The sequence below is a fragment of the Fonsecaea multimorphosa genome, assembly GCF_000836435.1.
Source record: "Fonsecaea multimorphosa CBS 102226 unplaced genomic scaffold supercont1.12, whole genome shotgun sequence".
Classification (NCBI taxonomy): domain Eukaryota; kingdom Fungi; phylum Ascomycota; class Eurotiomycetes; order Chaetothyriales; family Herpotrichiellaceae; genus Fonsecaea; species Fonsecaea multimorphosa.
The window spans coordinates 582238-606530 of NW_015971646.1; the positions used below are offsets into that span (position 1 = coordinate 582238).

The 24293-nt window shown below is 52.5% G+C and overlaps 8 protein-coding genes across 8 annotated transcripts; 3 read left to right on the plus strand and 5 right to left on the minus strand.

The window, feature by feature from the left end:
- Positions 1-240: 240 nt before the first annotated feature.
- Positions 241-1086, plus strand: Z520_06572 (uncharacterized protein; the record flags this gene model as incomplete). Its single annotated transcript, XM_016777072.1, has 1 exon — positions 241-1086. The coding sequence occupies one exon, from the start codon at positions 241-243 to the stop codon at positions 1084-1086; it is 846 nt and encodes a 281-aa protein (XP_016631917.1).
- Positions 1087-2038: 952 nt separating this feature from the next.
- Positions 2039-4273, minus strand: Z520_06573 (uncharacterized protein; the record flags this gene model as incomplete). Its single annotated transcript, XM_016777073.1, has 1 exon — positions 2039-4273. One exon carries the CDS (start codon positions 4271-4273, stop codon positions 2039-2041), a length of 2235 nt encoding a protein of 744 aa, XP_016631918.1.
- A 1482-nt stretch (positions 4274-5755) lies between these two features.
- On the minus strand, positions 5756-7718 carry Z520_06574 (uncharacterized protein; the record flags this gene model as incomplete). The annotated part of the gene is made up of 3 exons (XM_016777074.1): positions 5756-5826; positions 5875-6180; positions 6242-7718. The coding sequence occupies 3 exons, from the start codon at positions 7716-7718 to the stop codon at positions 5756-5758; spliced, it is 1854 nt and encodes a 617-aa protein (XP_016631919.1).
- Positions 7719-8510: 792 nt separating this feature from the next.
- Positions 8511-10073, minus strand: Z520_06575 (uncharacterized protein; the record flags this gene model as incomplete). Its single annotated transcript, XM_016777075.1, has 2 exons — positions 8511-9389; positions 9480-10073. 2 exons carry the CDS (start codon positions 10071-10073, stop codon positions 8511-8513), a joined length of 1473 nt encoding a protein of 490 aa, XP_016631920.1.
- Positions 10074-11133: 1060 nt separating this feature from the next.
- Positions 11134-12146, minus strand: Z520_06576 (uncharacterized protein; the record flags this gene model as incomplete). The annotated part of the gene is made up of 2 exons (XM_016777076.1): positions 11134-11267; positions 11321-12146. 2 exons carry the CDS (start codon positions 12144-12146, stop codon positions 11134-11136), a joined length of 960 nt encoding a protein of 319 aa, XP_016631921.1.
- An 801-nt stretch (positions 12147-12947) lies between these two features.
- Z520_06577 (uncharacterized protein) lies at positions 12948-13876 on the plus strand (the record flags this gene model as incomplete). Its single annotated transcript, XM_016777077.1, has 2 exons — positions 12948-13607; positions 13706-13876. 2 exons carry the CDS (start codon positions 12948-12950, stop codon positions 13874-13876), a joined length of 831 nt encoding a protein of 276 aa, XP_016631922.1.
- A 101-nt stretch (positions 13877-13977) lies between these two features.
- On the minus strand, positions 13978-15326 carry Z520_06578 (uncharacterized protein; the record flags this gene model as incomplete). Its single annotated transcript, XM_016777078.1, has 5 exons — positions 13978-14453; positions 14522-14653; positions 14732-14902; positions 14962-15077; positions 15139-15326. 5 exons carry the CDS (start codon positions 15324-15326, stop codon positions 13978-13980), a joined length of 1083 nt encoding a protein of 360 aa, XP_016631923.1.
- Positions 15327-16780: 1454 nt separating this feature from the next.
- On the plus strand, positions 16781-21261 carry Z520_06579 (uncharacterized protein; the record flags this gene model as incomplete). The annotated part of the gene is made up of 3 exons (XM_016777079.1): positions 16781-17743; positions 17795-18308; positions 18365-21261. 3 exons carry the CDS (start codon positions 16781-16783, stop codon positions 21259-21261), a joined length of 4374 nt encoding a protein of 1457 aa, XP_016631924.1.
- Positions 21262-24293: the final 3032 nt, after the last annotated feature.

Here is a 24293-nt window from a genome sequence, read left to right on the forward strand (position 1 = left end):
CCCCCCCCCCCCCAAAAGCTAACCCCCACACGGTCCACCATCACATCACTGCGGAGTTGCAATTTGTGTTCTCCACCAGAAATTTATTTTTCGTGCGCTCTCCACGGCACTGCAACATGCACCACCCTTGAATGCGCACCATTTCCGTGCCCATGGCACCTTGAACAGCTCTACCGACTGACCCAGTACCAACACCTTCTCTTCCACATCTCTCCTCCCGACAAAGTCGAAGCCGCAAAAATGTCTCGCCCGGAAGATCTCCTCCCCCCGGACCTGTACTACAACGACACCGCCTCAGCAAAGTACACGACCTCCTCACGCATCCAATCGATCCAGGCGTCCATGACGCATCGCGCGCTAGAACTCCTCGACCTCGATTCCCCGTCATTCATCCTCGACGTCGGCTGCGGGTCCGGCCTGTCCGGCGAGATCCTCTCAGAAGAAGGGCACATCTGGGTGGGGATGGACATTTCGCCCAGCATGTTGGACATTGCACTCCAACGAGAATCCGTCGAGGGGGATCTGTTCTTGGGCGACATGGGCCAGGGCGTGCCGTTTCGCGCGGGCGCCTTTGACGCGGCCATCAGCATCTCCGCCGTGCAATGGCTATGCAATGCCGAATCGAGCGGCGTGTCCCCCGAAGGTCGGCTGCGGCGGTTCTTCGACGGCCTGTACGCGTCACTCCGCAGGGGCGCGCGGGCGGTGTTGCAATTCTACCCGAAAAACGACGCGCAGAGGAATATGATCTCCCAGGCGGCCGTGCGGGCGGGGTTCGGGGCCGGGATCCTCGAGGACGATGGCGGGACCAAGAACGTCAAGACGTACCTCGTCCTCAGCGTCGGGGGAGGCGAGGACATCACCGAGCGGGTCAGGAATATGGACAATGTGGACATCGAGGACGGGAGGAGGTTCAGGGAGGCAGCAGCAGCACAGAAGGGCAAGCGACGAGGCGCGCTCGGGCAGGATGTTGTTGTCAAGGGCAGCAAAGCGTGGGTCATGAAGAAAAAGGACAAGATGCGCAATAGAGGCAAAGTGGTCAAGGCGGATTCGAAATACACTGCGCGCAGGAGGGGCCCGAAGTTTTGAACCAGCGTCAGCGGTCTTCAAGAGTTACTACCACTATTCTTAACGGAATAGGTTCCCCCCCCAACGAACGATCTAATGAAATGAATCCGGAACGGGCTTGGAACGGGGGAGAGTGCAACAGCAACGGAATGAACGAAAACTACCGACCCGCCTACGAGCTACGAAGTTATGCCCTGACCACCTGCTAATGCAACAGTCTGCTGGGAGACCATTGAACCACCCCAAAGAGAAACGAGACGGGACGACTCGAGCAGAGTACGAGGAGGCGCAGAGGACTTAAGCCGCTGTTTCAAGTTATCTTCTCGTCTCTGTCAATCGCCTATGGGAGGGAGGGAGGGAAACAGCGAAAAGACCGACAGTGTCCTCCTGTATCACGAATGTCATTGACCCACCTACGGCACACCACACTGAGTCCTCATCGCAACAACGCAGCAGACAAAGCGGTCGATCACGCTGCGGTCGATCACGCTACGGGCGATGCGAAAAGCTGCTGTGCCCAACACCGTCTATCGGTGATGATCAGGTCCAGAATTCCGCGGTGGACAAGCTGCGTTGCCGGTGTTCGAGCGCCATGATCCCTCCGGCCGGCGGATGAGAGAGCCAGGAAGCGAATCGAGCAGAACAAGAAGAAAATAAAGGTGCACGATGAATTGCCATTTCACCATCCCCCAAACCCGGAAGATCATTTCATGAGGATATTCCCAAACTCCCTCCGTCTATTCGATGGTTGCTTTTTCCAAAATCCCCATCCCATCCGACAAATGCTCCTCCTATCCATTGAGACCCGACCGTGCAGCCTTGTTTTCATGCAACCACAACCGGATTTTTGGTACAGCGCTCCCGAAGCATCAAACACGCCAAAGACTATTGCCAGTCTATACAGGTCAAATGATAGATGTTACCGATCTTCCAGACCAAAAGACACCATGATCGATTCCTCTCAATGTCCACCTTAACCGCTTTCCTCTTTGCCGACACCTTCTTCACCTTGTTCAGGGGATTGGGTTTCCGCCCGGGCAGACAAGTCTTGAGCAGGATCATGCTCATTCTCGCCAGCAGCGGCAGGAACCCGTTTCTCTCCAGCCTCCGTGCTGGAGGGGATGCTTTTCCCATTCTCGTCGACACGTACGCCGCTGCCAACAAGAATACCATTGAGCTGCGCGGAGTCATCTGCAACCATACTGCCCTCGACTTTCTGCTCGGGGCCCGACCCTTTGGTCCTGCGCCAGCCTGTCGTAAAGACCTTGCTTCCTGATATATCGAACTTTGGCAGTGGATGAGCCTCTGTGTTGAAGACAACGCTATCGAGAGGGAAGAAATCGTCATCAGAAAATAACAAATAGAAGTACTTGAGTGTCTCGGCCAGCCAGAAACTTTCCATGTTATCGCGGCGTTTCCTCTCTCGAACGGGGTTCTCCATCACAGTGTCGAGGGATGTGTAGGCGTACACCTTGCCGGTGACTTCGTCGACAACCTTGGTGTGCTCGCGGAAGGCTTCGAACATTTCCCACCCCCATTGCCGGTATTTCCTGTCCTTGGTGATACGGTACATGTAGAAGAGGGATTCGATGGTTTCGGGTCGCTGGAGATTGTGCACGTCGTTCGAGTGAATGTCGTAGTCGGAGCGCCAGTCAGCATCAACATCGTCGGAGAGCTCGGCAGCGTGTGGTGGTGTCCACGCTGGGTCAACATGCCCTCGCCATTGTGGAGCGGGATTGTCTGTATGGAAATAGGCGATCTCAGGGGCGAGGCCAGTCGGAGTGACCTTGTACATTCCCCAGCACGTCTTCATCAATTCCTCGGCCAGTTTGAGGTTCTCGTCATGCTTCTTTGTCCATTTGCTCCCCAGTCTGGCTTTCGCTTGCTCAACCGTCTGTCCTTCGGTCACCGCCAGGGCTATTGTCCCAGGCATGAAACACGTCAGATGATCCATCTTGGCAGTCAGAGCGAGGTCTAGTCCGTTTTGCCTTTCGGCAAGAATGGTTAATGACGCGTGTTCAGAGTAAGTGATCAGGTGTTTCTTGATCCCTTCAAGTGCCTCTTCCCACATATCCAAGTACACCGTCTCGACGCTGCCCGTTTGTAGGTACTGTTTGATCAAATATTCGTAATAGCTATCGCCTCGAGATCCCAGCCGTATATTTTCGCCTCGAAATTCACCCGTGGCGGGGTATATGTAGATTGGCAAGAGGCCATCTTCGCGCTTTTGGGATTCGATGACCTCAATGACGTGCTCGGCCTTGGTCCAGTAGATTGGTTCCCCTGTGATTTTGGCCAGGTATTTCATCTCAAGTTGCAGAGTCGCCGCTTCAGCGGTGGAAGATGCGCCTCCATCGACATGCGAACCAACCCCGTGGGTAGTGTTCAAGTTCACCGAGGCATAGGGGATGCCCGAAGGTGAGTCGTATGCCCCGAGGAGACGGTCTGCAAGATCTGTCGCTTTCTCGATGTATAAATCTTCTCCAGGTTGGTTGACGTCGTCGTCCCGCTGCGGTGCGAGATGTGGGAAGGTTGTTGACAGATAGTACGCTGATAACAATCCACCCAGCATGCGGATAGTCGTCTCAAAGGTATTGACTTCGTGATCGGCGGTGTAAGACAGCGATGTAGATATCCATTCTCTTGCTTTGGCGACATGCGAGGTCAAATTCATCATCATGGCAGTATCCAAAGCGTCCACAATGATCCAACCCATGCCACCTTCGACCATGTTCTTTCCCTTTCTCGAGAGAGGGTGATATTCATCCATTCCCCAAGCATATTTCTCATAACCTTCCCAAGTCGTCTTGAATACCTCTTTCACGGCCTCCCTCTGCTCTGACCAATCTTCGGCATGGAAGAAGGAATGTTGGTGGGCGGCTGGATCGTAGAACTGGCGAGTGCTCCAGGGTAACCATCCCGCCCACCAGAGAAACAACAGAGTGGCGGAACCAATCAAGGCTAGCACTCTTTTCTGCCGCAAGAATCCTCGTCCTCTCCGCCGACTCGAGGGAAAATGTGGTTTATCTTTGTACATGGGCAGGCCCGTATTTTCGCCGAAGATGTCATTGATCTTGGAAGTGATCGCACCCGCAGGTCCTCCTTTTGCATGTCCATTACTACTGTGCTTCTGCCGCCAATATGTGTCTTCATATGTGCGTTGAGAGCTGGTGAACGAGGGGACATTCTGGGGGACCTGGAAGGACATTGGACGGTGAATTGGACCGGCGGAGGTGGTTCATGTAGGTCGGAGTTGAGGTAGGGAGATGAGGGGGTGGGATTGATGCTGCCGAGTGCAATGGAATGCTCAAAAATACATTACAATCGTCCATAAAGACCAGGAAACAGTCTATTATACAAGTCCCACAAGGTGTTAGGTGGCTCGTTTGGGAGGCGACGAATCGACCCGTAAAGTCAATAAAGTCAATCCCCTTAAGCCTTGCCTTGGCGGCTCAAACAGTGGACAATCTGCTTCGACCTCACTTGAGGATCACCCCCAACAGTGCCGATTTTGAGTCCATCACCTCGCGACTCACCCTCTCTCTCCCTCCCTCTCACCTTCCACTCACCTGCTTCCTCACCCTTCCAAATCGTGCTTGCCCAGGTGATCCTATTCGGTCCTGCAGCCATGTCTACCACCCCGGCCTCTGTGGATGGGGCCCATTTTGGGACCCCTGGGCTAGGGTTCTGCCTTGCCTTGCGCCGCGGCTGAGCACACCGTCCTTTCCCTCTCGCAAATCCGCTCTCCAGTTCATCTCCCATTGAGTACAAAAGGGAGTCCAAATTATGGCTGGCTAGCCGGTCCTCCGTCCTTGAAATCCTCCTTTTCAAATGATCCTCTCCTTCTGCGAGCTCTTCCGATTACGTTCCCGGCTTCTCACTATCTGTAAGACCGTAACGATTGCCTCCTCTTCCCCCTCCTTCTCCTCCTCCGTATCTCTTTCTACCGCCATGGGTGGACATGGGATCGCCGTAGACGTACATTATGTGCTCAAGCTGACGCAAATGGATATGTAAGAGGAGCACACACGGAAGTTGATCGGCTTTGTGGTGGGCACAAATATGTCTCCAAGACGATAAAGGACCACGATCGAAGTCTACAGCATGACGTTCGGTAAGAGCATAGAATTCGCATGCCTGGCCCTTCCCAGAGACGATCGATCCTGAAATTGTCACCGTGAAAGATTTTGTCCGGTTCTACATTGCAATCAGCCACCCGCAATTCGAGAAAGGCCAGTCCAAGCCGAAGACCGACAGCTGATACTATCTGCACCATTATGTAATTCTTCTTTGCCGACTTTCCCCGAGTTACTGCTACCGATATCAGGGCAGATGATCGGAGCAAGGTGTACTATGCAAGTCACAGTGTCTCTCATGCAATTCCCTTCCAGGTCTTGGGCCAAATGAGCTGACGTCTCGAGTGGACACCACGTACCGTCGTCCGCGAAGGGATCGTAGTCAACAGGCACTGACCGAAACACAATTTCACAGTTCGAGATCTGACCCGTATCTCCTCGCGCTGTGGACCTACGACGACCTGATCTTCATCCACGAGCGCCACCGAGTCTAAACTACATACCTGGTCCACCTCTACTGCTGGACTGGGGCCCAGATCAGCGCCTTCTTCTTAGCACTTTAACAAGCTCCACCTCCTCCCTCTTCCCCTCCCCAACCTCGATATCACCGTATATCACTTCGCTTCAAACACTCCGGCCGCGACGATGAGGGCAGACAACAGCCGTTGATCCGTAGTGGGTTTGCCTAGGCCGTATTAATGTGTTGATATCCTTGGTTACGAAAGGGACTTACTCCTAATGACCTCATCTTCTCGCTCCGCTCTGAATAGAGCTTCCGTCTTCGCGGCATATAAAGGAGCCGTACCAATGAATATTTCCTGCCGCATTGCATATTCATCCGAGAGCATCCATCTTCTGTGCTTCACGTACAGCCAAACGCGTCTGGGGTGGGTTCGATGGATCAGATCGAGGACGTTCATACGCGCCTTTCGTTGAAGACCAATATCGAGATTCATGGTTAGGGTATATACCAGTGCCTGGAGCTTGTAGAGTCTCCATGACTGGTCCAAGTCGTTGACAAACGTCCTTCTAGAGCCGCCTAGAGTCGGATTGTGGTTAGTGCTGGCCTAAAAGCTGCTTCTTCACCCCAGTCTACGTACCTAGAACGTGGTAGGTTTGCAAGAAGGGGCTTTTTTCGGATTCCGAGGAGAATTCCTCGCCGTCTCTAAGAATTCTCTTCATCATTTCTAGCCAGACATCGTCGAAAGACTGAATGAATGGTCCCCTGCTTTCCTGGTCTTTAGTAAACCAGACGGGGACGGTCTTGGACCCTAGCAACTTGAGCACACTCGACAGCTTCTCTAGACACACGAGACGGCTATTTCGGGCGCCGTGCTCCCCAGTGCCGACTGTCTTGAAGCCATATGCGGATGTGGACATGTAAGCCTCCAGTGTTCGTTTGAAAGGTGCGGCTGAGGCGAAAACAACGCTCTTGCATCGCAAAAGATTATCCAGGAAGATAGAATTGATCGTATCCACATGCTTGGTAGAAATTGGCCAAAACCGAAAGCAAAATTTATCAGAAGATTGCGATGTTCCCGAAGCCCCTGGTGCGAGTTCTAATCTGCCGTCAACAACTCTCGTATAAGAGTTCGTGGCTTTCGCCACTGGTAGGTCGGAAAGGATAGACTTGACCTTCTCTGGATCCGGAAACTGCGTCGCCACCGCGTCGAGCATTATTTCACGTGATTTCCGTATGCTGGGGTCCGCGTCCTCTAACGCTTCAGGTAATATATTGCTTCGGAGGACGATGATCAGCCGGGGGGTTACCGGCCCAAACTCGTGGTAGCACAGGTATGTGTTCCCGTAATACTCGCCCGTTTTGGCACAGAAGGTTTCGTTATTCGGGCCCTCGAAGACGTTGTAGCATTGATCTGTAAGCAGAAACTCGTCATGTTTTGCAGTGGGTGTGCAGAATGCCATATAGGAGTAATGGGCGTGAAAGACAAACATTTGGGCGTCTGCGGGAAACATGAGTGTCGGCAACTGGGTCATCCACTTTCCCTCAGAATCCATATCGAGGTCCAGGATAGTGCGGAGATTGTGGAGCCATACATCCCTAGGCCTCGTCATTCCGTTGTCGGTCATGTATGCCCTGAGAAGGCGCTTGTCCTCCGAGTCGTACATTTGTGGATCCTCAGACATATATTTTTCGTAGAAGCCCGGCCCTCGATACTTCATGATGAAGAGAAACTTTCGGAGCCTGTTTCTCTCTACCCGCGTGAGCCATATACCGGGCTCACTGTTCTCATGAGCCTTCTTAATCTTGTGAAGTATTTGCGCCGTGCAGCACTCGAGTTTGGAAAGTTCTTGTTCCACCTCTTTCTTACTCTTAATGGCATCTGCGAAATCCTTGTACATGGCCTCCTGGCCGAACCAACGGGATACCGGAGACTCGAGCAACCGCGGTTCATCGGACGTGAGGTCCACGACATTGAGCACTTTGTCGCCTGGGTGCTTCCCTTTCTCATAACGGTATTCGCCCCTCTTCTTGGACCTCTTTTCTTTCGGCGCTTCGTATGGATGGGAAAAATTGCGCAGGAGAAATTGGGGAATGAAGTGCTGATATTGCTCCATTGGCCCGATAATTTGAAGCTTTGAGTGACCCGATGCTGACTTTCATGAAATTAATACTCTTGCAAATCCCGTTCTTTGTCCAACTTACGAAATATCTTTTATGTTTGCAAAAGGGTCCCTCCAATCTCCGTTGATGGGAGACCAAACCTACATTGCGACGATGGTATCACAATCGAACAAGGCAACAGCAGAGTATGAGTCAGGTTAGTACACCCCCCTCGAGTCGTGGAAAGCTTGTAGCCAATGAATTTTCTGCCTGCGCAGGAGTCTTGGAACGTGAGACATCGTTCACGAAATACCGCGCGAGATCGCAGATGGGTGCAGAACAAAATTACCACTTGCGCTGCTGGGAGAAAGTCGCAATGCTGACCCCATAGGAGGGCGGTTTCGGTCCCGGCTGTACAGGTCAATTAAAACAAAGAGAAATCCCATCAAAATAGTGTCGACGAGCTCGTCAGCAACTTGCTTCGATGAAGGTCAAGCGAAGGATGAATCAGCTTCTCTCCCGATCAGTCAGCTACGAGGGCTTTAGGCTCATGCAGTTGTTATAATTCGTATACTCTATAGGTCAGTAGATATATTACAATGGGAGCCTCTCGCTTCTTTCGCCAGCTTCGATTCTCTTAGTCACCAGATCCTCTACTTGAGCCTCCGGAAGAGCCAGAGCCTCCAAGACATTATATTCGGACAACAATAGCATTTGGAAAGCGAGAGGGTGACCCACGGCTGTCCACCCACATTCAACTGCACAAGGAGTGGCTCCTTGAGGTGAGTCTGACTGAAACTGACCGTTCACGAAACGCCAAAGTTGATTTTGTGCTTCTTCATAACGAGGTGCAGACCAAAGGGCCCGTAGGCACGCTTATCGTCGTCGTTCCAGACCAGTTCCAACAGCCTCCCCGCTTCGATGACTTGAGCGACCACCACCTTGGTCTCATTGTACAGTCTGTTGAGAAAGAATTGGCGTTGACTTTCGGCGACGAGGCAAGACCCTATGACCATGACGGGCCAGAGAAGGAGGGTTCCGAAGGGCGAGTCGGCGACGGGGAGAAGTAAAGGCATCACGACGTCGATGTGGCGCTGAATGGCGGCAATGACCTTGGGATTGTCGACCACCGAGCCGCATACCGCGGCTCTGACAAAGATAAGCAGCGCCTGCCGGTAGATCTCCCCTATCCAAGTATGCTCTAGGGTCCACTCGGCCATCTCGGAAGCGACAGGCGGTGGCCGCCATTGTTCCAGAATTTTGACAAGCTCGTCGTACCTGGACTGCTGGTCAGGCTTGTCGCAAAGAGCGGCAGCTGCATCTTGGATGTCCTCTTCTTCCTCGCGAAGTCGATCCATGGCCAACCTCGTGACTGGAGGAATGAGCTCAAACAATGCGGGTGCACAGCCGACAAGGACCCCAAACGTTTGGTATTCTTGTAGGAATTGCAAAGAATCCAGGAATGAATCATAAGGCACCGTGCGGGCTGCATCACCGGATCCGCAGGGCACTATGCTGTTGGAAAAGACCAAAAACGAGTAAACCTCAACGACGAATCCTTTTATCAATCTCGTGTCTTCGTTCGGAAAAGTCTCGTGCTCCTGTTGGAGGAGTGTGAGAATCATTTCGCGACAGGCACGGAGGTGTGGAAAGATACCCCCACCACCAGATTCGCCTGATATTGCCTATGTCAGATGTAAATACTTTGATCTTGCTTCCAAGTGGCACACGAGCACACAGAGTGAGTATGGGAGGGGTATAATTTGTGACCTTACCTCGACATAGCAAAGAATCAGTGAGACCAGAGCGATGCGCAAAGCTCTATCAAGATCCTCACATGCTGATTGGTCAGCGACGAGGATGCCCAGTGTTCGAAGGGCCTCAGAGTAATGCCGTCGTGTGACGAGGTGTATATGGTAATCTTGTGCTTTTTTGAAGCTTAGTTGGGTTCCACTTAATGCCAACACGGCATGCATGAGAAGGCCATCAGAATAGGCCAGAGGCACGACAAGAGTGACATATGGGTTGAAGCGGGCAGGCTTCGCCACCAGAAACGTGGATGTTTCTTCCAAATAATGCTGCAGCAGCAAAAGTGAGTGAGGACTCATCGATGCGGCCCCGACCAAAGGCATAAGAGATGCAGACATTGTGTGGGATCTAGAGTGTATCTGAGATGACAGACTCTGGATAATCTCATCAGATCCTCGTTGCCACTCTGGTGCAGCAGTATCGTGAGTGAGCCTGGATGGTTGTTCTTGTTCTGGGCGAGGAGAGCTTAAAGAGACCACGCCAGCGAATGTCTGGTTCTCCATGTGACCACCCTGACGAGATTGCTCGATATCGACGCCCGTCCCAAGAGGAGCCGACATGCATGACGGCTGGCTGGGCCGTGGGTGCCGCCGCTCGAATCTGGAGGGCCAGGTACATTCCAGAAAGTTGCGAGAGCATCCCAAACAGACTGGCTCGACCTCGTTACACTTTTTCCGGCGCTTTCGGCAGGTAAGACACCCCGTCTTTGTGCGGATCCTGTTCTTAGTTTGCATTGCTCGCCCCGGGACGGTCGTTGTTTGCTTTGGGGTAGCAGCTCGAGAGGAATGGCAGGTCCACTAAGGGACTGATGTTCGTAGATCGGCTGATAAGTGTAGCTAGAGGGTGTCTCTCTAGGAACCTCCTGATCCCCTCAGAGACGTCTCATGCACTACAAAGGGCAATTGAAGCGCGGTGCAAGGCCCTCGGCGTCCATAAGAGATGTATTGTTTAGTGTTGGAGCGTGAGAACTGGCAGAATCAGCTCAACACGCGGGGCCTTTTCCCGGCGTTCTGCTGCCCAAACGTAGTGTATGTGACACCAGCGGATGAATGTATTTACAAAGATAACGGAAGATGGTAAATTTCTTACAGATCGCCCCATTACTACAAGCTCACCAACCATCTCCCTTAGCGAGATCTTAAGCTTTCTGGAAGCGCGGTGTACGCTGGTGCGGAACCTTCTTGTAGATCCTCAAACGACACCGCGCTTGAACCATGGCCTTGTCCCTTCCACCCTGCTGGTGGCGAGCCTGATATCCAGTAACACTCACAGTCGACGCCAGAAAATGCCATGTCTTGAAGGAGGCCGAGATGAGCGGAGACGGCATCGGCATAACCATGTTTCCGAAGGCAAGAGATGCCCATCGGGAGACCAGCTGGACAGTGAAACCATTTATCTGGAGTCGCATTCGAGAGACGTGGAACTTGTGGCGACTTACTTATTAGTCTAAATAGTCGACCATTTGCACTCAAGAACGTGATGAAGACTGTCGGTGATGGACAAGTGACCTCGAAATCAAAGATGGTATCTAGATACAGTAGACATAATTTCCCTCACCCAGAATCAATTACATATCGGCTGTTTAATCATGGAAACCCAAGCTCGTGTTCGAGTACAACTTCACGCAAAAGGTTGCACTTGCTTCTCGGTCCAGTTGTAGAACTCTTCCGCGATCCCAGTGCCTCCCTCGGACTTGTGCTTTATGGATAACTCGATATCCTTGCGCGTGTGTCCGACCTTTCCAAACGGCTCGACTGTGGCACCTATGTCAGCTAACTTCTGTGTGAAACAGAACAAGGAAACTCACTAAACCGACCCCCGTCTTTCATTTGGACATGCGGAGAAAATCCGGCAAACAATTCCGTGTAGGCTCCGTAAATGGGATCCTTGAGGACGAGGTTGATGAAGGGCATTTGCCATTTTGGCGCGGTTTGGTAGAGCGGTGTCTTCAAGTTGCCAGGATCCAGTGACACGCTCAGAATATTGTCTCGCCCATACCGCCTGGCGTACTCGGATGCGTGAAATATATTGCCGGCCTTGCTGACCCCATATTTATGCCAGGCGCTTTGATCCTTCTCATAGGACAAGTTGTCCATCACCACACCGCCTCGGGGCGAGAAATTCGCGGCTGCGGATGACGCGACCCAGACCACGCGTACACTCCCTACCGGCTCGACTTTCGCCGTCTCCTGCAGGACAGGCGTCAATAACTTGGTGAAGAGGAATGGTGCGAGGTCATTCGTGCCAAGCTGCTTTTCGTAACCCTGCTTGGTTTTGCTCCCTTGTGGAGGGACCATCACTCCAGCATTGTTGAAGAGAACGTTCAATTTGCTCTCCTTGCCCAGAAATTCTGCGGCTGATTGCTTTATCGTCGAAAGGTCGTCGAGGTCGAGATGCAGAAAGACTAGATCTCCGCGAGATGTTGGGTTTTGGGTTTTGATCTTGCGAATAGTCTGCTCTGCTTTTTCTGGCGAGCGAGCTGCCACGTATACCCTAGAGTTCTTGGAGTATAGAATGTTTGTCAGTAACTCGCCCACGCCACTCGTCGCACCCGTCACAATGAAGACCTTCCCAGCCTGATCTGCGAGATTCTTCTCCGTGAACGAAGCTGGTGCGTTAGAAAATATGCCCATTGTCAAAGCGGCTTGAAGTTGCGGTGGACAACTGGTAGGTATGTTGAACTAGATTTGAGGATATTGTCAGATGGTGCTTCTCAGCTTCTCGGTTTCTCAGCTTTTCAGCTTCCGAGCCTTCGTGAAGAAGCATCGGCATCTTTATACCATTCATGGGTTGCGGCGTCGGCGTCGAATCTGTCGCACTGACAAGATACCTTTGACGGCGAGGAGCTTCGCGACACGAGTTTCGAAGTCGAGAAATTTCGTACGTGAAGCCGGGATAATAAACGCACCGAGAAATTGCAGGGGGAAAACCTCGCGGAGAAAAGTTCCACCGCTAAGATATATGGGGACCTCGGCACGTCGACGTCTAGGTGTTATGGCTTGTGCTACTCTAGGTCCTCGCTGCTGCTCACCAATGCTCACCGATCGTCTTTACATTTCTGGTGGGTAATGTATTGAAAGTACCAAACAACGTCATCAACTCCTCGTTTATGCCCCTTCGGGCGTGTCCAGATTGCTGATCTTCTGCCAATGTAGGACCAATTGGGACAGCCTCAGATGATACGAGGTTTGAAGACCTCACAGATCGCTCGAGAAGTGATGGCTGAGTTTACAAGGACTCTGACCATTCTGATATCTTCGCCATTAAGCGGGAGGAGTTGCCCTTGTGCCTACGGCCCACCTCCAGCGCAAGATAACTACCATATTAATCAAGCTATATAAGTCTAACGCAAACACGCATCCCTGGAATCCCTGGCAATTTGTACTGCAGAAACACTTCCAGGACAAGTATCCAAAATCTCACCGCACACCAACATGCCCTATATCACAACCCAGGACGGCACCGAAATCTATTACAAAGACTGGGGAAACAAATCGGCCAAGCCCATCACTTTCAGTCATGGGTGGCCTCTGAGCTCGGATGACTGGGAGAACCAGATGTATTTCCTGGCGAACAAAGGATATCGTGTGATTGCACATGATCGCCGTGGTCATGGTCGCTCTTCTCAACCCTGGGAGGGACACAACATGGACACGTACGCGGACGATCTTCATGAGCTGTTCGAGAAGCTCGATTTGAAAGATGTCATGATGGTCGGTCACTCGACCGGAGGCGGCGAAGTGGCGAGGTTTCTCGGCAGACATGGAACCAGCCGCGTCTCCAAGGCGGTCCTTATCTCAGCTGTCACGCCGGGCATACTGAAGACCGATGCGAATCCTGACGGCGTACCCCTGGATGTGTTCGACTCTTTCCGAGCCTCGATGCTTAAAGACCGAGCGAAGTTCTTCATCGACGTTCCGTCGGGCCCCTTTTTCGGTTTCAATCGCCCAAATGCTCAAGTGAGCCAGGGCAAGATCTGGAGCTGGTGGCAGCAAGGAATGCTGTGCGGGTTCAATGCGGCGTATGAATGTATCAAGGCATTCTCCGAAACCGACACTAGCGAAGATCTACGCAACGCGGACATTCCGATCCTGGTAAGCATGCGTGAATTGGCTCTAATCCCCCTCCTACACGACCATGGATGGTCACCTACGATCCCAAACTTCATGAAGCTGACTCCCAGATACATCAGATACTACACGGAACGGACGACCAGGTGGTCCCCATTGATGCTGCCGGACGAAGAGCAGTCAAGCTTTGCAAGAAGGGAACCCTCAAAGAATTCCCCGGGGCGCCACATGCTCTGCCGACCATTTGCGTGGATGAGGTCAATCAGGAATTGTTGAAGTTCTTGCAGTCGTGAGCCCGTCCACCAGAGACCATTGAAGAGAAATTGGACTGCAGAAAGAAGGTATTATCCAGATAAAGGTTCACTGTAATGCACTCTCTCGTTCAATAGGTGAATCAAGTCTGAGCAACCTCAATGATCGTCTTGCCGATTCCCCCTTTGCCCTTGTAAACAAGCCCACAGGCTTCCTTTACTTTCTCGATATCCTGCAGCTTCACCCTGGCTCCAACCACAGGGACCAATTTCCCCTGTTCGACATGCTTGCTCAACGTCTCCAAATCCTCAGCATTCGGTTCGAGGAAAAGATACTCATACTCAACCCGCCACCGATTCGCCCGAGCTCTGCGAATTGCGTCTGCAAGGTTGAGGCCGATCCGAGCGAGCCAGGGCAGTTGCGGATTGTCTGGCCGCCGCATGACACTCGACTTCTGAAGAAGATCGCCGGACGGCAGCGTAGCGATCGAGGCGAGAAAGCTCGTCGAAGGCGTCATGAGAGAGAGGAAACGCATCGCATCGCCCGTGGTGTCGAGAATGAAGTCCACGGACCCCGGGGGAATGACTTTCATGGGATCGTTTTTCGTATAGTCAATAACTGTGAGAGAGACCGGGTTAGCACGGGCCTGGATAGCAAGAAAACACCGGATCGTTGAAAGGGCGTACTTTGATCGACCACGCCTTCGCCAAGCAGTTCAGGAACTCGGGCTACTTTGGCTGTTGACACGGTGGTGATGACTTTGCCGGCGTGGAAGACATTCTTGGCCAGTTGGCATGCATAGGCCCCTGTGCCACTTACTACATAAGAGCGAAGCCCGCATCAGCGTTGTCTTCCACGCGTTTCTCAGGCAGCAAAGAAGATGCTTTCAAACTTACAACCAGCTGGGACGAACACAGTCTTCCCTTCCAACGAGCCCCTGTATTTCCGGAGTGCTTGTAGCGCAGTAACAGCAGCCAGCGGCAACGACGCCGCGTCCCCGAAGGAAAGTGAGGCAGGTTTGCGAGCGACATAGTATTCAGCACACTTGGCATATTCGCTCCAGGCACCTGGCCCCAAGAAATCAGTCGCCTGGTCTCATTGGACTTGTCACGGAATCCTTCGTTACCTCGATCGACTTCTGGCAATCGTGCGTACACTTCATCTCCCACGCGGATTCTTTTCACTCCACTCCCGATTTCTGTCACAACGCCAGAACAGTCGTACCCAATCTTGTACGGGAACCTATATTTTCTTCGTAAGCTTTACTGAGTTCCAAAGCCAAGGGGTGGCCGGTCCTGCTCACTCATCCTTGACGGCGAATCTGAGAATTCCAGCTGCCTTCTTCACATCGACGGGGTTAATGCTGGCGGCGTGCACTCGAATGACCACATCCGTCGGCTCAGTGATAGTGGGCCGTGGAAGCTCTGAGAGTTGGTATCCAGAAGGGTCCGTATAGGATGGAGCGGTAACGCAGATCATCGAGGACGCCATTTCTCTTGGGATCGTCCGCAGTGACCATGATGGCTGGTGGGAAAAGTCGAGGCTTGACACAGAAATATATCAGTTTCGCAACTTGTTCTCCTTGACGATGTTCGGAGCAATTATTCTACCGCCTGAGGCCTGTCTGTGAGGGAAGTGGCGAATTTTGGAGTTTTGGTCGAAGGTTTTGTGGCACCGACGGATGGACTCGACCCGTTGTTTGTAATTAGACTTATGGCATACTTCCACATGTGGCAATCAGTCGTCAAGCATTTAATAAAATCTTCTTCGGGCATATCGAGTATTGTCGGACAAAAACTTGACATGTCCTGGGAGTTGTCGTGGGTCTGCAATTGTTCAGTGATCCTCATGGGCTTATGGGGTGTATAACTGGCGAGGAATACCCGGCAGCCTGCGGAACGAGAGATAAACAGCGACGAGCTCGGGGGTGAGCGCCTCGTGAGGCTCCAAGCAGTGTTCAAGGCAAGTATGGAAGCATAATGCCTGGAAGTACAAGTCCTAGAAGCACAACGCCTGGAAAGACAACGCCTAGAAGAAGAGCGCTAAGAAAGGGCACGCTAGGAAGTATAACGCCTAGAAGCAAGCAGCGCGCCAGGTAGTAGAGCGCCTAGCAACAGCACTCCAGGTCCTAGAGCGCTAGGAAACGGGACGCTGGTACTTCTTGAAACCTCTTCAAAACATTCAACTCCCAAAGACATTCATTCCTGAGGGAGAGCACAAAAATACACGGTTGGAGCTGTGTGCTTTTTGGCTGAGCAGGAATCGCTTCGATCCCCCCATATTAATAATGGAGGATCCCTTTCCATCTCGCGCACGATCATCGCCGACGCGCAACACCCCCGGAACGGAATTTCTGATGGGAATGTCTACCAAACCTCTACTATGCCTGTAGCCGAGCAGCTCGTAGGGCAACACTTGGGCCATACACAGGGAGTGAGTCTTATCTGTCGAAAACATTGCATTCTATCCCGTGGCTTCGAGCTGCAGCGAGATGCCAGCAACAATAGTCACCTTTCTGAGCGCCTCTCCACTTGCCATCTGCTGCAACGAAAGCATTCTACCGGATTATTTTACTCCTGCTTCATCGAGCCTAGGTACTCAGGTAAGTTCCATTATTGAGGGGGGAGGAACGGGCAAGCGCCGGCATTCATAAGGAGGGACAAAAGAACACATGGGATCGCCAGAAGAGATTGGCCACCACATTCGGTCCAATGTGCCGTGGGAGCCAGGGTACGAGGTACATGGGCGATCTACCGTCCAAATGCTTGAATCAACTCCGACCCCTACCCATTGTCAGCAGGCAGCATTGTGTGAGAACTATGATAACCAACCTCAGAATCTTTCCAGAAAAACATTGCAGCCTTGTTTTCCAGTCGCTTTGGTTGTAATGCCATGCAGCTTCTGTCCCTCTTCGCCAGCTACAAATTGAGATGCGGAGTTCGACAATGGCAAGCTGCGAACCCGGAGCGGACAATACATTTGGCCCGGTGGTAGCCTCCTGTGCTCGATCCTTTGACTTCACCCTCCTCTTCGAGCAAAGCATTCTCTCCATTGTTCCCAATGCTGTCTTCCTGCTCTTTGCGGCCTCACGCCTATGGGTTCTACTTCATGTACCAATCCGTACTACCAAGCATGGATGGGCATCGATTGCCAAAGTTACAGTCGCCTGTTTGTTGGTCATCATCCAGCTGGTACTCTTGTTGCTGTACACCGTGGCGACGTCCATTGAAAAGACCACCTCCCTTGCTGCAACTGTACTGGCAATGTGCGTCGCAATACTGGTTGCTCCTCTGTCATACCTCGAACATCATCGTTCTGTTCGACCTTCGACACTTCTCAACTCCTACCTTGCCCTCTCAATTATTCTTGACATCCCTCAAGTCCGCACACTATACCTGTTACAAGGTCATGGTGATCTTGCAGGGGTATTTTCCGCTGCGGTAGGCGTCAAAGCTGTCATGCTCCTCCTTGAGGCATGGAGCAAGAGGAGCTCTCTCAATATGCAGTACCAAGCGCTGCCAGTGGAAACCACTAGCAGTATCCTGAGCCGCGGCCTGTTCGTCTGGATGAATAGCTTGTTCATTCAAGGGTTTAGGAAAGTGATCTCTTTCGAAGATCTCGGCGCAATCGATAACAAGCTCGACTCTGCAACTATTCATCGACGAATACACAATGAGTGGTCAAAGCAAGATCGCCATCTGAGATGGCCTCTCCTCCGGTCCCTATGGCGAGCGCTTCGGTGGTCTATCTTGTCGACAATACCGGCCCGGCTCTGTTACAGCGGGTTCATCTTCGCTCAACCATTCCTCATTCGTCGAGCCACTGATTACTTAGCTCAATCACGGACAGCAAATGACATCGGCTACGGTCTCATAGCAGCTACAGGCTGTATCTACGTGGGAATAGCGGTACGGAGCCTGGTCCTGTTGTAAGATTGGACGCTAATCGGGTCTGTCTAGATATCGACCGCTTTCTACAAGCATCAGCTCTACCGGCATATTACCTTGGCCAGAGGCGCCCTGGTCGCACTCATATACTCTGAGACGCTCTCCACGGAGCAGACCCTTGGTGATCCCTCGGCTGTCCTGACGCTGATGAGCACCGACGTGGACCGGATCTGCCAAAGTCTCAATATGCTGCCGGATCTTTGGTCTCGACCCCTGGAGCTCGTTGTTGGGACTACTCTGCTAGCATTGCAAATAGGCTGGGTGTCTGCTGTACCGCTAATTGTTGTCCTTCTCAGCATCACCGCCGATTCCAGAGTCACCATGATGATCGGTGGAAAGGTCAGGATATGGAACGATGCGGTCCAACAGAGAATCTCCTTAACGGCTGACGTTTTGGGCTCCCTGAGAATTATCAAAACCCTGGGGCTCACCAGACCCATACACACGATGCTGCAAAGCGAAAGACTGCGCGAATTGCGCTTCCAAGTAAAGTTTCGTCACTCGACTGTTTGGCTGAATACCTTGGGTAAGTGCACCGTTTCCGAGGCCGATTGGAAACATGTCTGACGACTCCTGGGACAGGAAACGTACCGACCGCTCTTGCTGCAGCAGTAACCTTCATCGCATATGCAATCAAGGCTAGAGTTGAGGGTTCTGCCTCGCTAAATGCCTCTGACGCCTTCACCAGTCTTGCTCTCATCTCTTTGGTCACAACCCCTGCCGCCGAGATACTGACAGCTTATCCCGCTGCAGCCTCATGCATTGGCTGTCTTAGCAGGATCGAGGCACATTTAATGAAACCCCAAGCTCATGGCCCGGTTCGAGACGTCACCGAAATGGGGGATATATCGAAAAAGCCAACCTCAGGCGACTCAGGTATATCTCTTTCCAAGTTCAGAATGCTCGACGGCTCTGATGACATTCTTCGAAATCTGGGTTCGATTCTCCCTCCTGGCAGCGTCACCTTCATTCTTGGGCCGAGCGGCTCAGGTAAATCCACATTTTTGAGGGCTGTGGTGAGTGAGCTTCGTCACTCTGAGCCAATGCGGTCGAGGGGAGGACTTGTCTACTGCGAACAAACCCCATGGCTCTTTACAGGTACTGTACGGGAGAATATTTGCGGCGCCAATGTTGAAACTTTCGATGAGGACTGGTATCAGACCATCGTTGCTGCATGTGCTCTCCACAGAGAACTAGTTTCACTGCCACGCGGCGATCTGACACACATTGACGGGCAAGGTGCCATTCTAAATGGAGGTCAGAAACAGCGCATCGTGCTTGCTCGTGCCCTGTATCAGCGGCCTCGATTCATCGTGCTTGACAACCTCCTCAGTGCTTCCGGCCTGCAAACACAACGGATGGTTATGAAGAGATTACTGGGCCGGGATGGACTGCTACGAAAGCTCCATGCGACTGCGGTTATTGCTGCCCCAACCGCGCGCTATGCAGCGATTGCGGACAACTTGATCACGATTGATGGTGAAAGAACCGTCAGCCTGGTCCAGAAAACAGCGAGAATGCACGAGAGCATTTTCGAGACTGATGCAGATGAACCTGAACATATCACGGAATCGAAAACAACAGGCACTGTCGACGAAAGGGACAAAGCCCTTGAAGATGCTCCCCAATCCAACATGGCAGAACGACTTCGTCGCAATGACAGTGACTTCTCGGACTACGCATATTATTTCAAGAGCATGAGCTGGACATGGGTCGTTCTGTTCTTCCTATCAGCCACGGTACAGACGGTTTGCTATTACATGTCCCAAGTCATCCTGCAGTGGTGGACCGCAGATGGCGGGCTTGATATTGCGAAATGGACACCCCCCTATCTCATCCTAGCGTGCGGCAATGCCGTATTCTTCGGCGTCACCGTCTGCGCAATGTTCCTCAAGCTGGTGCCGGAATCCTCGGCGAACTTGCATCGAACACTCCTCGACACCGTGACAAACGCGACTTATCTGTTCCTGGCAAAGGCCGACGTCGGCGTGTTGCTCAACAGGTTCAGCCAGGACATGACTCTGATCGAGAACCAACTCCCCACGGGCGTGCTCTGCACGACGATCTATCTTTTCTGGACCGTGGGATCCCTGGCGCTGATATGCAATGGCTCGAGGTGGATGGCGCTGACTGTCCCGGCGGTCCTGCTCACGCTGTTCTTCATCCAGTGGATCTATCTCCGAACGTCCCGTCGACTTCGAGTCATCGAGCTTGAACTCCGGAGCCCGCTGTATTCCCACTTCCTCGAGACGATCAAGGGGCTCAACAGCATCAGGAGCCTTCACTGGGAGCGACAGTTTACCGAGTCGATGATTAAGAAGCTCGACGACTCGCAGATCCCTTACTACCTCCTCTACTGCGCACAACGGTGGCTCCAACTGGTTCTGGACCTGGTCATAGCCGCACTGGCTTTGATCGTGATGACCCTGTCCGTCAACCTGCGCACATCCACTAACCCGGGTTCCCTCGGTCTTTCTCTCAACAACATCCTGAGCTTCAACGAAATCTTGTCTACTCTGCTTCAGTACTGGACACTATTGGAGATCTCACTGGGGTCGATAGCGCGCATTCGAGAGTTTGAAACCGACACACCGGAAGAGAAGACACCCTCAATCCGCGCCCAAATCCCGCCTCCTTGGCCGACTCACGGCAGCATCGAGCTCCGCAACGTCACTGCGGGTTACAGTACGGCCAACGACGCCCTCGACAACATCACAATGTCCATCGAGCCAGGCGAAATGATAGGGATCTGCGGCCGTCCAGGGAGCGGCAAGACTTCCCTCCTCCTCAGCATCTCCCGACTGTTGGAATTATCACAAGGCTCGATCACCATCGACGGTATCAATCTCAGCACCATCCCTCACGGAGTGGTCCGAGAACGCATCATCACCGTCCCCAAAGAACCCTTTCTCGTCCAGCAGAGAACAATCCGATTCAACATCGATCCCAGCGGCGAGCACAGCGACGCACAAATCATCTCTGCATTCGCCAAAGTCCTTCTTTGGGGGACGCTCGAGAAGAAAGGCGGGCTGGACACGCTCGTCACTTCGGAGTTGCTGTCCCAGAGCGAGAAGCAGCTTTTCAGTCTGGCCCGGGCCATCCTCCGCAAGATGAAACACGACCCCGACAGCAGCGACGCTGCCAAAAGTGAAGAAAAGCAAAAACACCCCGAATCACACGGCCACGGCGTGCTGCTCCTCGACGAACCCCTCAACCGCCTCGACCCGACCAGGGCGAAAGCCATGTGGCGCGTGATTCGGGACGAGTTTTCGGGTTACACGGTCGTGGCCGTCGCTGGACCTCAGCCTCAACAGCGGCTCGACTCCGTTCTGGTGGACAGTGATCGCGTCGCTGTCATGGAGGGTGGACGGCTTGTCGAGTTTGACAGACCCGGAGTTCTTCTTGCTGAGAGGTCTTCGGCATTTATGAAGTTTTATGGGACAGGTGTTGCGAAGGAGGATGAGGAAATGTGGGATTGATTTGACTAGCTAGATCCAAAGCCTTCCTGCCTCTCCTTCCTGCACAATTTCGTTCTGAAACAGGTACCCACTGCCCCTGGTGCTCCGGTGCTTCCTTTCCATCACTCCAACACTTGTCATGAACCCTGAGACCTAACCCCGCTCCCATGGACATGTTTGTAACTTGCTGCCCATCCTGCCCTGCCAGGTGTTGCTGTCTCCCACCAAAGCTGCAATTCCAGTGCTGCCTCATCTTCCCACGGCGTTCCCATCGTCATGAAAAACCCCCATCCAGTCAGCTTTGTCTGGCTGTTTTCCTGATCGCCATCACCACTACCATCACCACTTGCTTGCCCCTTTCCCCAGTCCCGAGATTACCAGAGTCTTGGAGGTGCGCTTGATTGTCCAGCCTGATATGGTACCCTCCTCTTTTTACCCGTGCCTGCGCTACCCGTGTGTTGAAAGTCCGCTGCATGGCTGGCGGTGCAAAGTCGTTACGGGAAAGGCGGTCATATCGTACTCGTCCTGACCGTCTGGTTTCATAATCTTGTTGTGGTTTGTTGTCCTCGGAGTATCGTCTTGTGGAAATATTCTGACCCCTCTCTTTTGCCAACATCGTTCTGTATACCTGCTGCTGTGCATTCTCGGAAAGCGAGGGGTTGTTGCTTCATGGGAAAATCTGGAGTCTTGTCCTGGTTAGTAAGAATATTTTTCTGCATGTAAGAGCTGGACGTACGACATGCTTGATTCCGCTCCCAATGAATTAGACCGTCTCCTTGTGTTCTTCTTGCGTTGCGGCCTGGGCCTAAACCAAGGCAGAGCTTCGAGAGGAGCTTGTCTGTATCAATGGGTTTCTCCTACCTGATTGGATTAGGTATCTCAAGCCTGCTGTTGATGGTATCTGCTCACCAATTGGTAATGGTTAGAGCTTCTTGTTCCGACCATTGTCCGTTCAAATAACACGACATGGGCATATTTCCATCATGGCATGAATTGTGCCTATCGCAGATCAGTAAGTTTGAAAAGCAAGTGAGCCGTCAAGGGCATCGATATGAGCCGTCAAGGGCATCGATATGAGCCGTCAAGGGCATCAGTGTGAGCCAACAAGGGCATCGATATAAGCCAACTGGTGACAACGGCATCGTCATGAGCCGCCCAGGGCATCGACATAAGCCAACTGGTAATACGGGCATCAATATGCGCCGCCCAAGGCATCGACATGAACCAACTGGAAACACGGGCATCAATATGCGCCGCCCAGGGCATCGACATGAGCCAACTGGAAACACGGGTATAAGCCGTCCAGGGCTTCGACATAAGCCAACAAGGGCATCAATATGCCTTTGGCCAGCACGGCATAGGTAAGAGAGGGCCTCTCTTACCCACCAGAAATTTGAGGGATTTGTTAGTTTTGCATTCGGTCACTTTGACCCTTGGCTTGTTGTTGCACGGTTCGCCTCAAACTTGCTGGTGACCTCCTGGAGAGACGGGCTTCATTTGGCCTCGTCTCCTAAGTCTTGAAGGATCTGTCCTATCGGACCTCTGATCCTGATTCCTTGTAATCGGCAGTCAATGCCCATTGGAATGAGACTCTTGGTCTGATCTGGGACTCTTGGTCTGATCTGGGACTCTTGGTCTGATCTGGGACTCTTGGTCTGATCTGGGACTCTTGGTCTGATCTGAGCGAGAGATTTGTGGATGGCTGTACCCAATGCCGCAAGCGCCACGATAGAGCACACCAATTCCTTGGTGCCATTTGGGCGAAGACCTTTCGATCGTTCAAAGATTGTCTCCATCCAGTTGCACGGCTTGACATGTGGCGGGTGAGATTTGAAACCCATGTTTCTGCGCTCAGCGGGTTTGGTCCTCCGGCCTGACAGACGTTGACCCTCTGACTTGAGAGTTGTTTGTTCTCAAATGCGGAGCGGCTGTCGGGCTTCTGTTTTCGCGCGGCAAATGCTTCCGCGGCACTGTTGCACAAAAGTGTGCTCTTTGGCCGCGCGCCACCTCGAGCCGGGTGAGCGCGCCATCAACAGGTCAAGACACTTGATATTTTTGCGTCTGGACATTTGCACCGAGTCTTTCCTTGAGGGGACAGCTGGCCTCGGACTCTGTAGTCTTCTCGGAAGAGACCCTTCCGGACCGTCGTCCTTGTATCATCTCCTCCTGGTTTCGCTAGGCATAGCCTTCGTGCAAAGCCATGTCGGCTTCAGTGCGGGCACCGTGTTTTCTTCAGCGGGGTATGGTTTGAGTACCTCACCAGCAATTTGAGGGATTTGTTAGTTTTGCATTCAGTCACTTTGACCCTTGGCTTTTGAGAGACGGTTCGCCTCAATTGATGGTGAGGTGCTCAAGACCAGTTTTCTCGGTTTGACGGGCGGGTTGTCTGCGATACCGCGGCCTCCGATATTTTGCAAATCTTCCAAAGGGCAGCCGCGTTCGGCGTTGCTCAACCCATGAATTGACTCCACGAGGTGGCAGACTGGCCAGGGGTGGAAGTCAAATGCTCGTTGTGATTGTTTGGTAGGCCAATGATCCTTGAATCCTCCTTGCAATCAGCCCGGGGCGGGGCCGATTGGGAGATGTTCCTCTGCGGAGGCGGCAGCAGGAATTCCTGAATTTGCAAATTCTTCTTGTGATCAGTTTTTCAGGCCTGAGGCCTCTGACTGTGTGAGGAGTTCGACTTATGTGAAGTCAGAATGCGACCACTAGTGAAGCGATACCTCTTGCAGTGGTCCCATCGGGCATGGCTGAGTTCAGCGTCTTCTTGCAGTCAGATTGTGGCGTTCGCGACTGTGCTCAGACCTCCGATAGGCGAGATCTCTGGTGGCCGCCATCTCCGTTGTCACGCAGCAGAGCATCTTTGGGAGTCTCTACCTTGTGTCGATGGCAGGACGTGAGGGATGAAATGCGAGACAGGGAAGAGATGTGGTAAGAGGAAGGAAGAGGTGAAATGAAAGTGAGAGTGAAAGTACTACTAAATTGAAGTGAAGCTTAGCAAAAGCTTAGCCCATTCGCTATCGATGATGTAACCGGCGTCCCCCACTGGGTGC